General features: G+C 34.7%; 1 protein-coding gene across 1 annotated transcript in view; it reads left to right on the top strand.

Annotated features, from left to right (window-relative positions):
• The window catches only part of CFAP54 (cilia and flagella associated protein 54), a gene marked incomplete at both ends in the record, with an annotated part of 101,850 nt that overhangs the window by 55,326 nt on the left and 24,208 nt on the right, over positions 1-22,316 (top strand). The window contains 17 exons of the mRNA XM_082279856.1: positions 211-386; positions 1,041-1,268; positions 1,478-1,701; positions 1,800-1,935; positions 3,513-3,627; positions 4,187-4,339; positions 4,850-5,047; positions 5,932-6,019; positions 6,452-6,658; positions 8,253-8,319; positions 10,007-10,189; positions 12,667-12,753; positions 13,729-13,851; positions 15,075-15,128; positions 16,478-16,691; positions 17,030-17,124; positions 18,662-18,831. Coding sequence (XP_082135982.1) covers positions 211-386; positions 1,041-1,268; positions 1,478-1,701; positions 1,800-1,935; positions 3,513-3,627; positions 4,187-4,339; positions 4,850-5,047; positions 5,932-6,019; positions 6,452-6,658; positions 8,253-8,319; positions 10,007-10,189; positions 12,667-12,753; positions 13,729-13,851; positions 15,075-15,128; positions 16,478-16,691; positions 17,030-17,124; positions 18,662-18,831 — 2,518 coding nt within the window. The remainder of the gene's footprint in view (positions 1-210; positions 387-1,040; positions 1,269-1,477; positions 1,702-1,799; positions 1,936-3,512; positions 3,628-4,186; positions 4,340-4,849; positions 5,048-5,931; positions 6,020-6,451; positions 6,659-8,252; positions 8,320-10,006; positions 10,190-12,666; positions 12,754-13,728; positions 13,852-15,074; positions 15,129-16,477; positions 16,692-17,029; positions 17,125-18,661; positions 18,832-22,316) is intronic.

Below are 22,316 nucleotides of genomic sequence, written 5' to 3'. Positions count from 1 at the left end.
CAAATTTGGTTTCATCCCTGCTTCTCCCAATTCCTAAGTAAAAGCATCTTATATTTTAAATATCATAACCTTACAAACATGATAACCTTAACACTGGCATTTCCTAACATTTAAGTATTTAGCTGCCAGAGGAAAATCCTAGCTGGCTGGTTTTTTTCTCTTTTTTGAGAACTTCAACTCAATTTTAACGAGCGAACTTTTTGTTTTCAGTCACAGATAAATCTCCTAAGAACAGAATTAAACGGAGTCGAACTCCTCGAAGTCCAACAACAAAGGATACAAAAGTATCCATCTCTCAAACCCCCGAAGAACAGGACCAGTTTCCATCAGTTACCCTTTTACTGAAGCATTTTACAAGCATATTCTTGCATTTGAAAAGAGCAGTGGTAAGATGTGGTTGGTTTCTTATTAAACTATTTATTACTAAGCATTGTGTTACAATACTTACTACTTTCTACATGAAAAGATCCTACACTTCAGAAACTTCAAAAACATTTCACTGGTTAAAAGCAATGTTTTCTTGTCTTCTGAAAAGCGGCCAAATACAATGTATATACAATGTCAGACATAGCACCTCTCATAATGTATATTTCTATCAAACATGCAATAATTTATGTAATTGTTCTATTTTTCATTTCATCTTTGTAACTTTCCTTCTCATGTTTGCTAAATTTTTCTGGAAATACTTGCAGACTTACCTTTTCCCCTACAGGTCTTAGTGAATGTGATACTAGAAACAGGAGAACCAGTGATTGAAAGGAAATGTCGACTAAGTACTCTTCCCATAGATCCTTCTAAACCTAAGTAAAAACACACATATAGGTGGTGTGAATTAATTTTTATTTCTTATTCTCACACCAAAACCAACAATTAAATTAAATTATAAACTAATGCTTCTATTGAAAGGTAAAAATTAAGGTTCTATAACACCCAGACTGTAATTCCAAAAAATTATGTATGTCTAAGTTTTGAAATAAAAGAATGAAGCTTTTAATTTCTGCATTTCCAAGGTATAATTATATTTTGAATGGTGTACACAGGTTCTTGCTCACCGTGGTAGCCACTGGACATTGCTTCAAAATGCTTGTCGAGAACTTTGGAATTATACTCAGGAATTTCAATGGATTGCTAACCAGTCGCATTCCCATATGGATGAATTTCCCATCACCTGGGATTTTCTTAGGAATACCATCTGGTTGCCATTTTATTTTGCATCAGACATGATCATTGATATGATAATTGACCTACAAGCAAGCAGTTCTCTTAAGGTAAAAATTATTTTTATTAAGACAACTCTTTATTATCACATTTTCACTAGAGAGATAGTTTTCTCCTTCTTGCATTATATTCTGGTATCTCCAATTTATTCTCTGTAGCAAGTTCTTTAGATAATTACAGTACTTTCTAATCTTTGTAATTGAATTGTCCTAAAAATACATTTGCAAATAACAGCTGTAATGATGTTTCTTCGCTGTAGGTTGTGGATCCCAAAGGAGACTTTTGCATTCCCAGTTGTTTAGGAGGTATTATGGATGAGAATGGTGGTTCTAATCTTCATCCCCAGCCTCCTCTGGATGATGTAAATATGGTTGACATGAGATGGATATGTAATCTGATTCTTAAAACAGTAGAATTGTTATATCAAATGAAGAAGTGGGAAGCACTGGTACACATAGCTATACAATTTAACATATTTACACAGTAAGTTATACCAACTCTAATAAAAATTTTAAAACTAAGATGATATAGTTTAATATACAATTATCTTGCTTAATTACTACACTTTGTTTTTTTTCCAGTGAGCGGTACACAGAACAAGTGAGTCCGCTGCTGGTGTATGCTCAGAGGCAGCTGCTGGAAAGGATGCAGCAATTCAGTGGCCCAGACAGCCGTGAATCTCATTTCACAAAACATCTGGCTGATGCTGCACAGAAGGTGAAACACAGATTTCTTTTTGGGGCACTGACTCTTAATGTGAACTAAATATGGAGAAGCACTTTTGCTGAAGAGATTAATATGCTTTCTCATAGTGTTCCCAAATATTCAATTATAATAAATTAATGATCATAATTTATTGAAGTTCATGAAAAGGCTTGTATGACATGATTCCAAGAGCAGCAGGTGACCCAGAGGACATTTCTTCCATGCACAACATACCCATTCCATATTATAAGCCTGAATCTAATTTCATGTTATTTCTTGATGCCACTCTTTTAACTTTAGAACATTTATTTGTGTGTTGCTTTGTTTCTGCATTGGAACACTGCTCCTAAAGAACAAAGTTAATAATGAGTTAAACCAAACACTGACAATGCCAGTAAAAAACTTTAAAAAACTTGATCACCAACAGAAAACCCCAAAGCAGCTGAGAAAGTTCCTCTCATTAAAAGCCATGGCTCTATATATTTACTAACAGTGCCACTTGGAAATTTTTCATTGAATTAGCTATTAAAAACTTTTTTTTAATGTAACATTTATTTCTAAGAAGTTTTGCTGAAGTCAATCTCACTGTGGATATTTTTAGGATGTTTCTATTACCAATGTTAAGAGGGGACTTGAAGGAGAGGAGGGGGAAGTAGGATTTGGAGTACCAAACAGGTTTGTTCTGAACATGAACATGAACACGGGGTTCAGGAGCCACTGCCTGGCCTAGAGACAGCACAGTGGTGCCCAGGGCTTGCAGGGACTCTGAAGGCACTCTTGGCTCAGAAGGGCAGCTGAGGTGCTCTGTCTTCTCTTTCCTGCTGACTCTCTCCAGCCCACCCATTCAGAACGCAGTCCTTTGTCAATAAAAGGGCACCATGGCAAACCATCTCATAATGCTGATAACTGAGCTGTGGAAAAGTAGTCATAGCTTTGAAAGACGGCTTACAGATTGAAGACTAGTGTTAGTTGATAGTAATAAGGATTTCGGGTAAAAAATTTGGAGTTTATGGCTACATTTCATCAATCAGTGCCATTCAGAGAGTGTAGAACTAGTTCTGTTGGTCCTTCTCCTTCTGAAGTAATGTAACTACATCAGCAAAATAAAAAGTCGGTTGTGGATTTAGTCCTTCATAGAAGTCTGGAAGTTTTCCTCTCTGCCAGAGTTAGGCTGCTGTGGTTACTTGCTTAGAGCTATTTTGTATCCCCCTCTACAGCATTCCATTGTGTTTCCCAGGCAACATGCCCTTTAGGCATGGTTACGGTGACAGGTTCTGTGCAAGCATGCGTTCGTCTGGGGAAAGAAGGCTGGAATATTTGCAGAACATCAAGGAGTTGCTCATGATTATGGCAAATACCAAATCAGAGATAAGCTTAGTTCAGTAACTTCGAAACACTTATATCCAATATTTAGGTGTGAATGTTTCACCTCTAACTGACAAGAGTGCTAGTTATGGGCCATTGGTGTCTTAATTAGTCCTCTTTTTATTTTGTCATATAACTGAGTATATAGATGTTTAACTGTAAGAACAAAACATTGATTTTTCTTAATATTATTCAGTTATCATGAAACAAAACCATCTTTTTAGATGAGTTGCAGAAACTACATAGGGTACAAATTACGGCTGCCCGTTGCCCATTCTGCCAGTGAAGGTGTTTTTCCTGGATACTTTTTCAGTCCTGAGACGAATAATGATTCTACAGGTCAGAGCACAATTCACTGTTGTGTGTTCTCTTTTCTCCCAGAGTCTTTCCTTTGTTTCATACTGGATTTTTATAAAAAGAATCTGTTTCTCCTCCTTATCATAGTTCTTCCACTTCTCCTACAATGCTTCTTTTAATATAAACTGAGCTTTGTCTTCAAATTATTGTTCTTGATATTTTGGATGGATTGTAATGTTGTCAAGATCTTTCAAAATATACTCAGACTTTGTCTGAAAGCAGAGAAAAGCAGGTACCAGATAATCTACAGCCTATGAGGAAGTTTGGTGGTCTTGGTCCAGTTTTCCATTGTTATTGTTGGATATCCAGCAATATACCCAGAAGCTAAGTGTGAGTCAGCACTGTTATTGATAGAATTAATGTTCCTAGTGGTTAATAATTTGCTTAAATTCATAAAGCGACAGGAAATAAAGGGGAAAATTTTAATATACTTCAGTTTTGAGGTTGTGAAAATGTTCAAATATGTTTTAGAGGGTGATTTACTAAAAATATTTGTTTCTATATTACAAAATTTTTCTCCATAATTATTAATTCCTTTTAGATGACAATCAAGCAAAAGCCCTAGTTTGTGTGCCTCTTGATGTGAATGATACACTGAGATGTTTTAGAGAAACTATAGAAAAATCTAAGTATCACAGCAGAGCACTGAGACACAGCAGAAAACTACTTTCATTATTTCTTGCACACACACAAGGTGAGTGATTTATTGAAGTGTTTCTCCCTTCTTAAGTGTATATGCAGTTAAAATAGTAAAGAGTGAAAGGAACAGGTTTTTCTAAATTCAAGTTTCAGTTACTGACAATTACAAAAATATAGAATATGAAATTAAATTTGAACTTCTATAAGCACAACCTCTAAGCTTTATCTCCTATGATTTGTCTAATAGTTGGATGATAATTTTTTTTCATGCTGCTGTGTCACCTGTCTGTCTACAGCCATACCTCTGTCAGAGGGCTGACTGGCAGATCTTTCCAAGTTTATTTTCACTAACAGAGCACATATTATTTGGTTACACTGACCAATGAATTATGTCCAGTGAGTTTAATTAGGAGACACACAGAATTATAGGATGGGAAAACAAATGAAAATAGGGTACACAGGAATTGTATGTTTGTTTGACTAACGTGGTGTGAAAATATTTGTGATGCTAGAAATGGTACAATACTTTTCCAAAATGATCATATAAATCACTTTTCTGATCTAGAAAATGCTGGAAGAGCAATCAGCAGTCACAGCTCTTCAAGCAGAAAGCTGAAATTTAACGTGGGAGGTGAAGTGATATTTCTCCCAGCACCATGTGACCTTTCTCAAGAAAAATATAATTTCTCCAGTATGGTTGAGAGTAGACCAATGCCAAAGTCACAGCTTTCAGTAATTATCTCTTCCTATGAACAAACAATAGGTAATTTTTTTCATAAGTTTCTGCTTACAGCTAAGAAGTAATAGCATTCTGCCTATGTGTGTTTATACATGTTTATTCCATTGTTATTTTTCTCTGTCAGACAGCTGTAACTGTCTGAAGGCTGGTTTCCAGGAATATCCAACCTTCTTCCTCTTGATTGAGGAAATCTGCATTGATCCTAACCAAGCCACTGCTTGGTTCATAATCTCTACAGCTATCTCATTTTATGAAAAAGCATTACTTCAGTGATGTTATGCTGATTAATCCCTAATTCAGAATTTGATATAATGTTTAGCGGATTCATTTTAATTCCATTACTTTTTTTTTCCCTAGCAAACAGACTTTTCAGATTCGGTGTATTTGAATATGAGGCCTAGTTAATTGGCTTCCATCTTACCTTCTGGTATGGCTTTACTCATACAGTTACAGCTCCTCACTGCTACCTGATTTGCTGTATGGCTAAACAGGTCAAATGTAGTAGGTCAACAGATGCTCTAAGTGGTTTTATTTGCAGCAAGGGTTCCAAAAATGAGCCTGTGAGAGTGCTACTGTGCTGTATGGAGGCAGAGTTGTTTAGCAGGGCCAATGACCTGCTTTCCAGTTTATCTTCTGAACAGGAAGAAATTTGAAAGAACAAAAATACAAAATATTAAGTAAACAGGTCCATATATATATATATATATCTTATTTTTGTTTTCAAGGTTAGTAGAAATAAGAAATGGTACATTGGAAGGTAAAATATAAGACCAGTAAATTAAAAAAAAATACCCATGCATTGAATTACATGTGGATTCATGTCTACTCATGCAAATTTTTTCCACAGCTCAGTAACTGGTTTAATGATATGACAATGTGTTTTTTAATTGATTAAAAATAAATAACAGGAATCCTTGAAATGAATAACCAGAGAGACCTCAAGGTACAGGCTCTACATGAACTTGGAAATCTTCACTTTTATGCTGGAAGCAAAAGGTACATAGTTACTGAAATTAAAGATCACTGTTTCATTTTTTCTGATTGGCAGTCCTGTACCCCACAACTTGTAAGTTCTTGTGTGTCCTCTAGTCCATATAACTTCTTTCATCTAACCCACTATTAGCTATATTTTGAAAAGGCTTTTTCCTAGACATTGTTTATTTTTCTTAGCTACCTAATTGCCATTAAGCAAATTAATTATGCATATCTGTGTTTTTAAGAAGTATTGTCTATTGCTTGATGATTTGATTCCCAGTAAATCTCTTGACCAGGAATGGTATCTTTTTTTGTGTGTGTTTTAGAAACTGTATTTCAGTTTTTGACCCAATCAGAATTAGTTATATCTCAGGCAATAAAGGAAAAATGAAGTGGGGCTTATCTTCCACTTTGGAAAATGTCAGCAATATGATGGTATTTTTTATGTTACAGAGATGCTTTTAAATATTGGTGTCAAGCCCTTGATGAAACACTCAACATTACTGATGCTCTTCACACCTGGCAAGAGTTAGGTTTTCCAAAAGATGCTACAGACTGCTTTGCAGTTGGAAGATCAACTGATATGAGTCAGAAACTTCTTTCTCAGGCTGGAGCTTGGGGATGTTTACATGCAGCAGTCTTAGTGGCTAAGATAGCTCAGTAAGTATCTTATCTATATGTGTATTTGTACCATATTTTAAACAAATTGCTCATCCAAGACATGAGGCAACTTCAAATTAATTAAAAACCAATAATGAGTTGTTATAAAAAGGACTCATCAAAAGCAGAGGAATTTTTCTTTTCAGGGAGAAATTTGTTCCTTTGGAGAATATTGTTTTTTCCTCTTTTCTTGAGTGCTCATCTTTGATCATAAATGCAGCTGTACCTTATATGGAGGGATCACTAAAAGATAACAAAATGATAAAAAGTCGTAAGAACAAGGATTTTACAGTCATATTGATTATCAACCAAAATATCACATCTCCAAAGTCATTGCACATATTAAATATTAATGTATCTTGAGGTCAGATTTACTGCCTAAATAAATAACTAAAGTACTAGTTTTCTGGTGAATTAGAACTAAATAAAATTTGAATTACTGTACAAAAGTCTACCATCAATAAATATTTCCATCCAGTACTCCTTGACTGCTGGTAAAACACTATGAGTGTAATTCTGAGCTGTTCCTCAATGTATTGTACAAAATATAAATCCAGAAATATCCCAGACAGCATTAAATGACTTTAGAAACACTATAACCATGAAAGGGCAGAGCTTTATCCAAGTAAATTGCCTTACCTGTGAAGCAGCTCATATTGATGGCACTGTAAAATATCTGTAAGCCAAGGTAGCTTCGTTAGCAGCTGGTATTTCAGTGTTAGCATGGGTGTTTCAGGATGAAGTGGCATTGCCACACTTAGAATTAGCACCCAAAAGGAAAAGGAGTGAGTTTAACTTGATTATAAATGACAGCTCTTCTAATTCTGACCTGTGGTTCAGTCTCTGGTCCTGTTAGATGAGACCAAATTCCTAGCTCCTTTTACAGGTGTTTGTGGCACCTATTTGCTGCATTGGATACTATCCCTTTGCTGTTGATATGTCCATTCCAAATCTTGTCAGGATTTGGAGGGAGCTGTCCTCCAGGCTTCTCCCTCAGGTGGTTGTTTTGTGTTTAGACCTGACTCGGACTGTTAAACATCTTTCTCTTGAGCTGCTCTTTCTACAGCAACTTGGTCACAGGCTATAAAATGCAGATGAAAGGATTCTAATATTGAATTAAAGATTTCTAGTATTGTTGATCATAGGACTACCCTGCTACCAGGATGGTTTAAGGCTCTGAGGAGGTACTGTGTGGGAGTCATTAAATTTAGCTAGACACCTGCCATGTGAAAGTCCATGTGGTAGTTTTCTTAGGCTTCCTTTATGGAGTGAAATGCACTTCAAGATGTGAATTGCTTAATCTGCTTTATCTTTTTAGTTTTTTATGAGATGGATTTTGCACTTAGATTGCCTGTGTCTCTCCTTTAAGTTTGAGGATAACTGGACAGCTCCCATTGTCTAGCTATGTCTTCGGTCAAATGCTTCTTTGCAGGGCATGGCTGAGCACCTATTTAAAGAACAGGCAGTTGTTTTCCGTCAGGGAAAACATCTCGGTTGTGTTAGTATTATTATTACATTAGAGTAAAAGCCCAAGGATTTCAATAATTTATATTGATAGGTACATTAATATTTCTTATTATTTGTTGTGCTTTAGGTATATAACAACATCACAGATGAGATTAAGAACAAAGTACTGCTATTTTTCTGCTATACTTTTTAAGGTAACAATGCAATTTCAGTTCAAATTCATGAAGTTAACATATTTCTTCTAAAATGACTCTCTGTTAAAATAATTCTCTTTTCATTTTGGTTGTGAAAGAAAAATGGAGATCAGAGGTAGTTGACAATTTATGCATATTAGATACAATGTTTTTATTCTTTGTTTTTTAACATTATTACTGTATTATAGCCTAAAAATTATCACTTCAATAGGAGGCTGGAGTGTCTCAGAGAAAAAATACTGGAAAGTGAAGATGACTAAAAAATGTGACAGTCAAATGTATTTTTCTTCTCTTGAAGTATTCTGCTCAGGAAGAGCTGGATGGCATCAACAACAGCAGTGTGCTCTCTCTTAGATCTGTAGAGTCTTCATGGATTGTCTTAAATTTTCAACCAAGAGCACAGACTCTTTAGAAAAAAAAAAATTGAATCTTTTTTAGCACTGAAAAATATTAGTTTGTAGTACTAAAATCTCAGCTCTATAAGAAGTTTGCTCTAAAAATAGAGGATATTAAAAATGATCTAGTTTCACTTACAAAGAAAATAAGATCATTAAAATTAAGTTTGCAAACTTTCAGAAAAAAAGACCTATAGAGAAAAAAAAAAATCAGTTTACTTTTAAATGGAAGTTAAGATGCCAGTAGCAAAAGTGATACAGGAAAAAGAACTACAAGTATTCTGCCAATTATACTCTACTGGGATCAGTGATTACTCATCCCAGTGCTGCTTCAGGAAATTATCTGGTGTCTTCCAAAACAGAGCAATGACAATGTCTAGTGTCTTGTGTTATGATTGTGACTGTGAGACCTGTCCTAGGCCACACTGAAAAACTTGTTAAGTTCACCAAAGGGAGATCAACTTGAAGAAACAAAGGTAAAGGAGAATTTTAACTTGCTTCTAGCACTGTAATTGCTGAACAATGACAAAGCTGAACAGTGGTGATGCCACCTTTCGACAGAAATGGTAGTAAGCATGTTGTTATATAATGGTAGAAAAAATAGTGACTTGACTGAAGTGGGTCTGATATTAATTGGGATAGAAGCAGCTTGCAGGGTGATTGTCTTGAAAAATATAATCAATTACTGTCACTGTACTGCAAGAAGTTCAAGCCTGTAATTTGTTCCTTGAATTGGAAACCTTTTATAACCTTGTTTAAATTCCACCTCTGGTATAGGCTTTAGGCTTGTTAATATCTCAGATCTGAGTGTAAATGCAAATTTCTCTAGGATATCACTGCTAATTACAGCAAGATAAACACAATTGGGAAGGAATATCCAACATCAGATAAAATGTTAGCATTCTTCCTTTTTTAAGAGAGAACATTTAAATGATTTCCTTAAATTTCATATTAGTTTTTAGTTACATGATTTAAGCTGTGCTACCTGACCTAGTTAAAGGTGAAACTAGAGTGAAACCAACTTTTAACTGGCTTTAAAGTCAGCAAATCTCCCAGAAACGATCTGAGAGATACTGTCCTTAGACTATTTACAGCTTGGTTTTTTTTCTCCATCAATTTCATGTGTAAAACATTTTCTCTAAAAATGTTTTTCAATATTTTGGCTGGAAACAGCTGAATATTTAAGGCGTTGATGGAGTTTCATTTCTGATGTAATTTATGAGTTGGAGTTTATACTGTCTCACTAATACTTGAACATCTTTTCACAAATAATTCATTGTTATTACTTTCAGGCCCTGTTTAGAGCTTCTCTTTCACATCCAACAACTGACTATGACTTTGTACAGTATGAAACAAATATTCTTATTCCTGGTATTGATTTGTTCTCTGATCGCTACAGAGCTGATATCTCTACTGTAGTTGCAAGTCTGAATTTCATTATGTTTGAACTACATTGTGCAAAACAAAATTTAATAGTAAGTATTATTTTTATGCTCTGGAAATGATTTTTAAGACACCTGGTCTTACTTTTCTGTGTGGGTGTACTTATGAGATACCTCAGAACCTCTAACAAAATACCCCTATGGCTAGGTTCCGTGGCACTGAAAACAAGCTATAGCTTGCTGTGTAAAAATTTTAGAAAATACAGGAAAGTTGTTTGTTCTAGAAGATGACACCACATGGTTCATTTAGCTTAGGCATTTTAGAGGAAATTTTCTATTATATGCTATTTAAAATACATTGTACTGAAAATTACTTTGAATGCAGTATGTCCAGAATGCTTTCAACGCTTACTTTCAGTAATTAAAAGTCCCTTCTGCCTTTCTCCTTATCATGTTCTCTTATTCCTCTGTATGAAGTATATTTACAACTTCCCTCTTATGTTGGTTATATTCCTATTTCCTCCATTTAATGTCTGACCATTTCCACTTTAGTCCAGCTTCCTTCAAAGTTGCAGGGCTGTACATTAGAATGAGTGGAGTAAATTGATTACTAGTACTGAAAAAGGTGCAATGCTCTATCTTTTCTAGTTTGGTCCTGTATGCACTAACAGAATTTCCTGTCAGGTGATTATTGTATACCTCTGTCAATCAACTCTAAGCATGTCAGAAAACTCTCCATCTGAAAAAGTAGATAGTTTCTTCTTGCTTTAATGAATTGAATCAATTTATGGCAAGGTCCTGCAAGTGGCAGAGACAGTGCCAGGGAGGGGAAAAGATTGCATGGCTGGCAGCGGGGGAGTAAGAAAAGATTAGGGGGTAGAGCTCGGAGTTAGTCATGCGGAGGCAGAAAGATGTTACAACTTTTTTTGTCAGCAAGCCATTTGTTGGATTGATTTCTTTTGGAACTTCAGGCTGACTCCCATTGTTATTTCTTCCTGTCCTGCTTTACTGGAGTTCACTTTGTTATTTAGCTTTGTCTAACTGTCCTTGCTTTGGGAGATCCAGTGAAATCAAGGAGCAGACAATTACCTGGAGGCAGGGGCACTTAATTTGATTGCTTGCTTGATGTGGCCGTGCACATTTTTTGATTCTTTCTGCTCTTTTGCTGGCAGAATATAGATCCAGGTCATGGATCATGGTCAAAGCAATTGCAGTTTTAGCAGGATGAGAGCTTCATTTCCCCTGAATGCTTATTGCGTGGGAATGTTTTGGATGGTGGGTGCTAAGTTGATATGACACTTAAATCAAAATACATCAAGATTCAAGTTTTATTAAAAATAAAACTTCAAAGACTAATTTTGTTGAACTACTTCAAATATAAGTAGGAAACTGTATGGGTACAATTAAAACATTTGCCTCAAGCATTTGTAATCCAAATTCAGAAGTATTAAGCTACATTATGAAAACTTAAAGTGAATTTGACAAAAATCTAACAATGCTGTTAGCATTTTCTAAGCTTGGGGACATTTTAAAGTGAAGAAAAATGTAAAAGCTGAACAGTAATTAAATTTTGAAAGTTCTTTCATTTTCAATAAACCCATAAATCTGTTAGGAAAGAATCTGCTTTTTCTGAAATATTGTATAACAATAGATCACAGAATCACAGAATGTTTAGGGTTGGAAGGGACATTTAAAGATCAGCTAATCCCAACCTCCCATGCCCATGCAGGGACACCTCCCACTAGACCAGGTTGCTCAACACCCCATGCAACTTGGCCTTGAACACTTGCATTGTTGGGGCATCCACAAGTTACTGGGTAACCTGCTTCAGTACCTCACCATGCTCACTGTAAAGAACTTCTTCCTAATATCTAACTTAAATTTCCCGTCTTTCAATTTGTACCTATTATTCCTTGTCCTATCACTACAGTTCCTGATGAAGAGTCTCTCTCCAGCTTACCTGTAGGCCCCCTTCAGATACTGGGAGGATATACAGTGCCATACTTTAACAGAGCTCAGTTTAAAAATGTTTTTTTTGTTAGTTGTCCCCACAAAAAATTTCAATTTAAAATGAATGTAAATAAATTTGTCACTAGGTCTCATCACCATCCACTTTATTTTACAATTGGTATAATTTCACTTAGACAATTGCAGGACTTCATTCTGTTTATTTCAAAAAGCTTATAGAATTCTATTCTTCTGTTAGTTATTTTGAAAAAAAATTGTGGCATCAAAATGCAGACAGTTTTAGAAATCCCTTGTATCGACCTATTTCCATTAGGTTTACTCACTAATGATGTAGCAAAACCCCCACCTTGATCGTAGAGAATAATTTGGACAAACTTCACTTCCTACATTGTGAATTACATATAAGGTAGTATCAGGGGTTAGCTTTAGCCAGCTGAAGAACTTTTTAGAACATTTATCTTTCAGAGAGCATAGTAGTGATCGTGTGTGATGGTCAAAGCAGTAATCTTATATTATCTATATACTTGTGATATGTAATTGCAATGTGTATTTCCATAATTGTGCCCTGTATGATGTTTATATGACCTACTATTTTGCTACAGATTTTACCTCTGTTCACATTATACCAATATATTGTGTCTGAGATTTGTAAGGACCCAGTTAGATGTATTGAAGGAAGAATCTTCAAGGTAATCAAATAAACTTTCTCTTTCTCACAACATGTCGTATTTCAAGTAAGTTTTTCAATTCTTTGTTAAATGTAGTCAATTTAATATTCATATATTGCTACTATGAAAAGTAATGCATATAAGGTCAGCTGTTGCTTAGTGTTTCTTATCAAAACACATTGTAGGGGTACTTTCTAATTGCAATTATTATTTATATTCTCAATTTTAGTAGCATGCAGAATTATTGACATAGTTTTACTGTTAATTTCCTACATAGGCTGTTGAGTGCTTCTATAAATTATTTCTACTCTCTTTAAAAAAGAGGAGGTTTTCCTTCTTCAGTGAAAACTTTTCACTTGGTATTTTTTATCTTGTTCTACTTCTCTTTTAAATGTTTTCTTAAGTGCAAAACATGAATAATATTTTTTCCTCAAATGTTCCCTTCTGGATTTGTTATTATTGCCATGGTAGAACAAAGTTCTGTGAAGTCTAGGAACAGATTTTTGTCTTTTCTCTAATGTTCACTTGTAAGTCTTTTTGGTTTTTTTTAATAGTTTGTGAGTTTTGGGGTTTTTTTTAAGGAATCTAACTGGTATTAAGAGTCAAAGTGGTACTGGTTTTAGATATTTTCATGAAATGCTGATATGGGTTAGATAAAGTAGTTGAGTACTATGAGACTAAGATGAGTAAAATCCATGAAACAGATTTTGATAAGGGGCTGATCTTGGACAAACAGTCAAAACTCTTATCAGATGAAGTAAGTTCTTTCCCTTTGTCAGGAGTAAGTTTTTAAAGAATTTGTTTTCAAAAGAGAAAGACCCATCTTTGAAATTATTCACTATAATATGTAAAAGATTTCTTTCCATTGAAGATCATTCTCCATCAATGTACAATTCTGGTAGCCAAATCTGAGAATTACCTTTAAATACATTCTATTTTGAGCAAAAAGAATAACTGAAAACCATTTAAATCAAAGGCTCTGTTATTTTTTCATAGATTAAAGTACTTACAGATATAGGATTTTTTACGGAGGCCTTTCATGAACTGTCTTTGCTTATTTGGGGAGAGAGAATTCCATGGAAAATACCAGCAGGATACAGATATATTGAGCAAATGCAGGTAAACACCAGAAAGGTATAACATGGAACTATAACAATCCATTTTCTTCATGAAACTGCACATACTCCATATATACAAGTTATTACATGTTCTTAAGAAAGTCCTACATTTCTTTCCATAGGTGGATAAAATAGTAGGTTTTGAATGACGTTAAAATCTCTTGCTAAACAAAAGGAACACAAATCAGTTTGAAATGTGTGTTTTATACACTGGGTACTGCAGATAATACTGCAGAAAAAACAATGTTGATTTCATATTCAGGCATGAAAAGTATGGACAAAGTTCTTGCCCTGTTATTGGCCAAGTTCCCACTTCCCTAGCCAGGAGCAGGACAGCTGAGGGGCAGCTGGAGCAGCCCTGGCCTGTGGCTCCTCTCTGGGGCCAGAGACAGGCTGAGGCTGTGTGGGGATCAAGGTCAGGCATGGGAAGGGGAACCGGGCTCACCCACGGCCCAGGGTGACAGCAAAGGGCCACGGGGTCTGGCTGGGCACAGCTTGGGGGGTCTGTGCTAGGGCAGGGCTGCAGGTGGCTGGACACTGTCCCTGTTGTGACATTGCTGGGGCAGGGGTTGATAGCCCCTTGGGGCTGACATGGGGTCCTGGGCCCTGGGGAGGGTGGGGACACCCTCAGGAGATGCTGGGCAAGAAGAGCTATTGCTGCCCACAGAGCCTTGACAGTCACATCACCCCAGGTCAGTTTGATTTTCCCTGTATCTGGTCACTAATGTGCTACAAGGGTTGGAAGCTGTTAACAACTGACCTGGACTTTTGTCTTATCTGTGAGCACAGATAAGTGCCAGTGCAGGCAGACCAGGTTTTTGGGTAAGCCTCTCCCATAACCACCCTTTCCTTGTTTTCCAAGCACATATGAAAATAATCTGATGATTTAATCCCCAATGAATGTAATCAAGGTCTCCCTTACCTGAGTGGTGCTTTTGGGTGGGCGACATGACAAAGTATGTGTGTCAGCACTAGACATCTGGACAGAACACCAGGTGAAATTCAGCTTGAACTGTAGGAAAAATTTCTTCACCAAAATCATCAAGCATTGGACAAACTTTATGTTTGCTTTCTTTACCCTGTGTTGCAGACAGTGAAGCAGAGAAAATTGAGTTTAATGAGCTGATTTGAAGGGAAATTTCCCTCCTCCCACCTCTGTTAACTCATTGATTTTATACTCATGTTGTAACACATTACTTTTTTTTGGTTTTGTCCATTTTACAGGCCTTACAGAAATTTGATTCCTCAAAATCTCTCATGACTGTTACAAATTTGCAGGTAAAAAAAACTGAAAGAGTTAAATGTTTTATGCTATACATAAATATTTATTTATCTGTCTAAAGGTAGGAATTCTCCAGTTCAGAAAATATCCTTGTTATTATTAAAAAATTCAGTAAATAGAAAACGTTTTCTTCTCAATGGATTACTGTTTCCAGAATTTTAAATTTTATGACTGACCTCTCAAGGGAAGGGCAACTACCACTTTCACTGATTTTCAGATGGTAGATCTAATATGTAAAAATTTGTGGCTTTTCTGTGCAAAACACACTAGTGGAATTATTCAGGCTTTGTTGTGATATGGAAGGTCAGGTGTTTATCCTGCTAAAATATTGAGAGTGTCAGTCTTTTAATGTTATAATTTCTATCAGTCAGAGTTGTCTTCATAGATTTGTCCTAATTCAGATGGGGGTTGAAGTCAATTCCTGGGGAAAAAAAAGTTAAAATGGTGACTCTATAAACCAGTGTCTAAACAGTCATTTTCTCATTTTATTTAAAATGTCCTATTCATCAATAACTTCTGTGTTTTTCAGTTTTAATAATTTCCTTTTATTAACCTTCTCACAGATCCATTGAGCTAGTAGGGGTAAATACTAGCAGAATGTGAGACAGTTAAAACATTAAAACAAATTCAGAAATTAACCCCCCCGCCTTTTCCCCTCCACTTTTCTCTGTTTTGTTTATAGCAAGCTTGTGTGTCTCCTACAACAGTTGATATTACAGGACAGAAATGAGAAGTGTATCTTGACAGCTTTTGATCTCACTAGCTCCTGATTTATTTTGAAGTTGTGCATTATCTTGAGCTTTTGATTTGAACACTTCACAGTATATGTGGCACTGTTACTGGTCTCATGATCTTGCCAATCTGTGTAGACTTTCAACTTCTAAATTTATTAATCTAAAGTGAGAATATTAAACTCATGAATATTAAACACATGATAAAACAATGATGCTGTAACGAATAACAAAAAGATTCTATGAGATATGCTAGAATTGTCTGATACAAGAATTTTTTCCTTTCCTAACAACAGACTTTTCTTTGAGTTGAGTTTTTTGAACTACAGATTTACCTACAATGCAGAAAAATAGAACTTGCAGTGATAATAGCTATAACTTCATGGATGCACCTTCTGCTGGAAAACGGATCTCTGAGGCTGTAGCAAGTGCTGCTAAGGGGTGAAGTTTGGAAGAAAAAAGAGCAACTCATTCATAATAACTGAGAGTATTACTAATATTATTCATGCTAATTATTGATATGTGTCATTATTAATAGCAGCAGAATATGTCTTGAACAAGAAAAATGTAAAATGTGTAGTTTCAAATAGTCCCAATTGTTAACTTTCTTGTAGGTACTGGAAGATACATTTAATTGGAGTCTGTCTTTAACAGTGGTGCCACTGTGCAACCAACAAATTATGAATAAATTAACCTTAGCCAAAATGCATCTCATAATTTGTCTTTCTGCCACAATAAATAATATACCTGAAAAAGTTGAAAAAAAAGTATATTCTGTTGACAACAGCTTGCCAGAGCCAAACAAAGCTGCAGCATCAAATGTAAAAGGTAATTATAAGGATAGTGGAAAAGTTTATTTTTATTGTTTCAAGCATGGTTTTTCTACTTTTAGCTGCATATGAATTAATATGTCATATTCTGAACAATGCTCATTTTAAACGTTGCTGAATAACTTCAGTCATTATTGAAATGAGCATTAAGATTTTTTAAGGTTCTTTTATTATTATTATTATTATTATTATTATTACTTAGTTCCATTATTACTTATTTTGATGTTGAATGTGCCAGTTGTAAGTAGAGAGAAAAGGGCTGCGTTTTTAAAATTACTGAGAATGCTTGGGTTCTGCATTTGTTATCTGAAATTTTATCTGCAATGTATTTGACAGTTGATGCTGATCAGAATTCAAGACAACAGGAACAAAGAGACACAATAGTGCATCTTGTTGACTGTAAAGATGAATTAAATATGGCCATGCTGAAGGTAATTTTGATTTTTAGGGGAAAAGGATTAAGAAACTGCAGATTGATCAAAAACATTTCTAATGCCTTCAATGTAACAGAAATTATGATGAGAGGATGGTATGAGAAAGGAGACTAGAAACTTTGTTTCTAATCTGGCTGTAGTCTTACTAGCTGGACATTAAATGTTGACTATTTGGTGCAATCATTTTTCATTTTTGGGGTATCATTTTTCAAATGATGGGAAATATTTCCACAATCAGACCTCAGTATAACTATTTCAGCATAAAGGGTACAGACTGAATGGGATTTCAAGATAAAATAATCTCCTTTCAGAGGGTATCACCTGTAGAATACTCTTTGAGGGGGCAGTATGCTATACAAATAAAAAACATTCTCTACCATTCCCTTATGTGAAATATCTCAAATTTTTCATGTTGCTCTTTCTGGTACTTTATTTTGAAGAAAACATGCCACAGCTTATTAGCTTCTTTGTTTGAAGGGGGTTTGCTTGGTAGGATTTTGTTTTGTTTAGTTGTAAACCTTACGCTTGGCAGTTTCACATCACAAAAAGACCAGAATTAAGGGCTGACCTATTCTTCATTCAGAGAGGTCTTCCTCTTTGGAAGTATCTACTTCTGGCCATTGTTACAAGGAAAGTAATGCAAAAAGTACATCTGGAGAATGGAGGATGATTTTGTATGGCAATTGGTATAGGTCATACACCAGAAACTTCAAAGTTTTAGTATAACTTGAAAATAGCATCTTGAAAATAACTAAAATAGAGATGTTCATTTAAATTGAATAGAGCTCATTTAAGAGGGATAATATATTTCTTACTCTTTTGATTTTTTTTTTAACTACTCTATTCTTTTGGAGGTTTTTTTGGGTTTTTTTGAGGGGGGTTGTTTTTTTTTTAAAGTGGAGCTCTGAATTTTGATCAAAATAATGTATTGGGTGATACAAACCTTTAAGTTAATATTTAATTCTGCTGAAAGCTCCACAAGTGAGATTTAATTTAAAATTAACTTCTTTTTAGATGTGTTTTTCACAGTTTCTTACAGCTTTGTTGATCAGAAAGACTGTAAATTATAGCTGAACTTTCAGGATACATACTGTACACAAGAATGTCAAAGTATAGCTGATAAAGATTGTAATACTTCTTTCAACATCTTTAATGTTGTTTTTAATATTGTATTTATTGTTTAAAATTATTAAGCATAGCTAGAAGTATGGTATAAAATTGTCAAGTACAGCTATTAGAAAAAGAATGGGAACTTAGTGAGTAACATTGCTAAGCCTTAAAATACGTAGTTAAGCATACATGGCAATAGTACAGGTACAGTTGTTGCTGCTTTCAACACAATTCTGTAAACCTGAGAAAAGCAAAATTACATACACATACGCACACACCCCCCATTTATAGAAAAGGCATATTGCATTTAAGTTGATTTATTTTAAGATGTGGTGATAGCAGTTTATAACAGAAAAAAATACTTCTGAAGAAAATGTTTATTTCTTTATTTTTTGAAATCATACAACCCTGTGTTCTTCTCTAGGGGATTTTATTGACAGAAGCTGAAGAAAGTCTTAGCTATCTTGTACAGGACATACAGGAAAAATATGATGGGGACATATCTTGGTATTCTGTGGAAGATTTAGAGGCTCTTATTGAGGCAAAACTTGAGCTTGCTTCTATTTCTCAGCAAAGGCATCAAGCAGCTCTCAGGTAAGTAATACTATAAACAACCTTATCTTGCACAGCCTTGACCACCAATCATTAAAAAAAAAAATCTCTTTATTACTTCTTTATTGTAAATCTTAGTAGTCATCTGTAAAAACCCTATTAGTGTATTTAGAAATGTAAGATACAAAGTCATTTAATATTTTTATTATTGCTTTATTTTGCTTTTTAAAAGATGATCAGTTATTGGCCCATGATTTCTCTGTGGGGTGTTCTTGTGACCAAGTGTTGTATAAAAAAAAGAAAAAGTTGCAATCTTCATGGTTTTTGGTAAAGTCTGGATATGTTAGATCATGTGTTTTCTTATAATTTTAAAGTGTACAACAGAGCACTAATGTTATCTCTGAACTACGGAATTCTACTTTGTTCTAGAATGCCCTGTGTTACTGTCCTAAAAGAACATTTCCTCTTGATGTACTTACTGGTTTCAGATTAAAATGTCAAAATTTTATCTTTGAAATTGCAGTGATTAAAACGCACTGAAGTAAACATTAACATATTAGAATAGATTTTGGCAGCATTAATTATATAGTTAGCAATAGTGTCTGAAATACTGTTGTATTATCTCTATAAATCTGTATATATCTGCCTAATATTTTCTCCAAATTAAAATGCCCAAATTCTGTGATATTTTTCTTGAGATTCTGATTTCTCCTGGAGAATTTAATGAAGTTACAATTTTAATATTCTTGGAATATATTGGACATACAGAAATTTATTAACTCTTTGTAGATGTTAAATTCCAAGCATTGTTTTGGTCTTTTAGCTAGGATGATTCTTCTGTTTAGCATACCTGTAATTTTACATTAATTTGTGTAAGAAGGATGATAGTTTAACAATACTTCATTTTATCAGTGTGAAGCTCTTTCTATCTAATATTTTATTAGAGGGAAAAATCTTTGAGTGTACAAATTGCCAACTACAGATGCAGCATACACAGGTGTAGCACCACCACTTGCCAGACTAGATTGAGATTTGGTACAATGTAATCAGTATTTGTAATGTTTGTTAGGTCTAATCTAACTAAACACACCAGAATTGCTACAATAAATCTTATATCACAGTAAGCATCAAAAAAAAGAAAAAAATTAACCATTTCTTTATTGTTGGAATAGTGGTGAAGATTGCTGATGAAGTGGTGGGTGGTTCATCAGGCCAATAGATAAATCAGTCTCAATGGGATTTTTTATGGAATTAACAAAAAATGGTTTATTCTATCATAAAACAAACCATCTTCCTTCTCTTAGCTCTCTTAGATGAATAAAAACCCCTCCAAATCAAAACCTTTAAAATAGCACAATTTCTTTTGCATTGTTATGGTACAGCAATAAAAAAAAGTAAAATTAACAAGGACAGGAGCTTTACAGTGTTGTATAGACTACTGAACTGAAAACAGTAACAGTCTGCATCATAGTCTTTCACCCAGGTTTTGTTTATGTTATTTTAAAAAATAGCAGTTTCCCAAAAATTCAGATATTAGGACTGTAATAATTTAGCAGTAATGTCATTAGTGAAGATGTGAAGTAAGAACTTGTAGGTTATTTGCAGACATTTCTAATAATGAAATATAAATCTATTTCAGTGCCTTTTGATTTAGATTAATTTACTATAAATTGTCAAGGAGTAATCATACTTTATTGTCCTGAATTTTATAAAGTCACTATACTAGAAACCAAGGAGCAGTATGCACACTTATGAAATATCGTGTGTGCAATCTTAGCTTGATACTAGGCTTGGTAAAACCTGCATTAGTAGAGTTCTGTCCCAAACTTTCTCACCCTGCTAAACTGATTACAGTGTATTTAAGACATTTCAATGCAGGACCCTTCATTTTGCCATGCACTTTATATCCAAGAGACTAGTTTCTCTCTTGGATTATAACTTGTCTCAGATTGAAGAAACTTTTTCTAGGATATCAAGGATTTCAGTGGATGTCAAGCATTTTATGGATCGTTTTTTGTGACTCTCAAATTTTTGAGGAGTGTTTGTTTAGTGGGTCTTATATACTGATAGTGGTCAGTATCAGGAAAAAAGCCATCAAAAAACAAAGTAAGGGTTTGGGGTTTTTTAACCTAGTTTGCAGTTTTATTGCACTGCCATGGAAACTGCTGATATGTCTGCCTCAGATACAAATGAAACATTTCTTCAGACAGCTGAATGTTTCCTGCCTGCCAGTCTAGAAATCAAACTTTGCATGATATTACAGAAATTCATCTTTTTTTTTTTTCCTTTGGCAAGATGACCTAGTGGTGAAATTGTTATAGTCATCTGTACTTTCCTATTTTGATCATCTTGTCACTTTCTGATTCAGCTGATAAAAGGATGTGTATTTTGTCAAGGGAAGTATATAGACACATCACTCTTGTTGACAGCAGAAGAGGGTCACAAAAATTTCATCAAGGGAAGCTTCTGCATTACAAGCTTCTGTCTTGCAAAATATATATGCTTCAGAATAAGTTTATGTATAGGACTAATCCCACTGATCTCAAGGAGAGTACTTACATGGTGTCTGTCCTCTAAATGTGAGCTTTCTAATTAGGCAAATATGTGCTTGTCTACTTATGTGAATAAATTGTGACTTAAGATGTATATGAATCTTTGAGTTTGTGGTCTATATTTTGCTTTACAAATTTATATGTAAGCGTGTAGGTAAAAATAACCTCATTTTCAATATTGCTAAATGTTGACAAGAGGAGTTAACTGGAGGCAGTGGTGCTGAGGAAATTAGGTTAATATTTGTTAATAGCCTGTATATACTCTTGGGTGCTGTACCTTCTCCAGTGTATTTGAGATATGTGAACCATAGCATCTCAAGTGATGTTTTAAGAAAAGTCAGATTTTCCTGTAATTTTAACTTTGATACCTGGTTTCAGGGGAGAACTCTCAAAAAAAGAGAAACAGTTGGGGTACATCATTGCCTTATCCTTATTTTCTATTTGCTTTTACAAGCAAGTTCTGCTTCATGTTTTCTGTTGCTAGAGAGAAACTTGCCATCAAATTCAACATTGATTTATTCTGTTTTCATTTTGTTGAATAAATCTGAGGTAAAGGGATGATGAATGAGATTCATGAGAATTGAATTGTGAAAGGTTTGGTTCTCATTGTTACTTTGGGGTCTATTTGTGTTGAATTGGTGTAATCCATCCAGGTCTGCATCACAAAAACAGTAAGGAGGATAAAATCAGAAATGACAGGAAGACTTTCAATTGCTCTCTTATCTTAACAGGAGGTTATCCATCCTGTGGTTATACATATATTGACAGAATAATGTGAGTAACTTAGAAGTAGTGCAGCTCTTGTCCTGACTTCTTTGTGCAAGATCTTTGCCTTTGCAGCCATCAGTCTAGAACATCTCAAAAGCAGTAAATTCACAGATCCTGAATCTCTCTTGCATTAAAAGCTCTTTACATTGTCCTGGCAGTGTAAAAAGGATGTTAAGGTGTTAATAATGCTTTTCTATTTTCTTTTTT

Source organism: Coloeus monedula (genome assembly GCF_965178545.1).
Source record: "Coloeus monedula genome assembly, chromosome: 4".
Lineage (NCBI taxonomy): Eukaryota > Metazoa > Chordata > Aves > Passeriformes > Corvidae > Coloeus > Coloeus monedula.
Note: the sequence above shows the minus strand (reverse complement) of the source record. Positions and strands in the feature narration are given on the sequence as shown.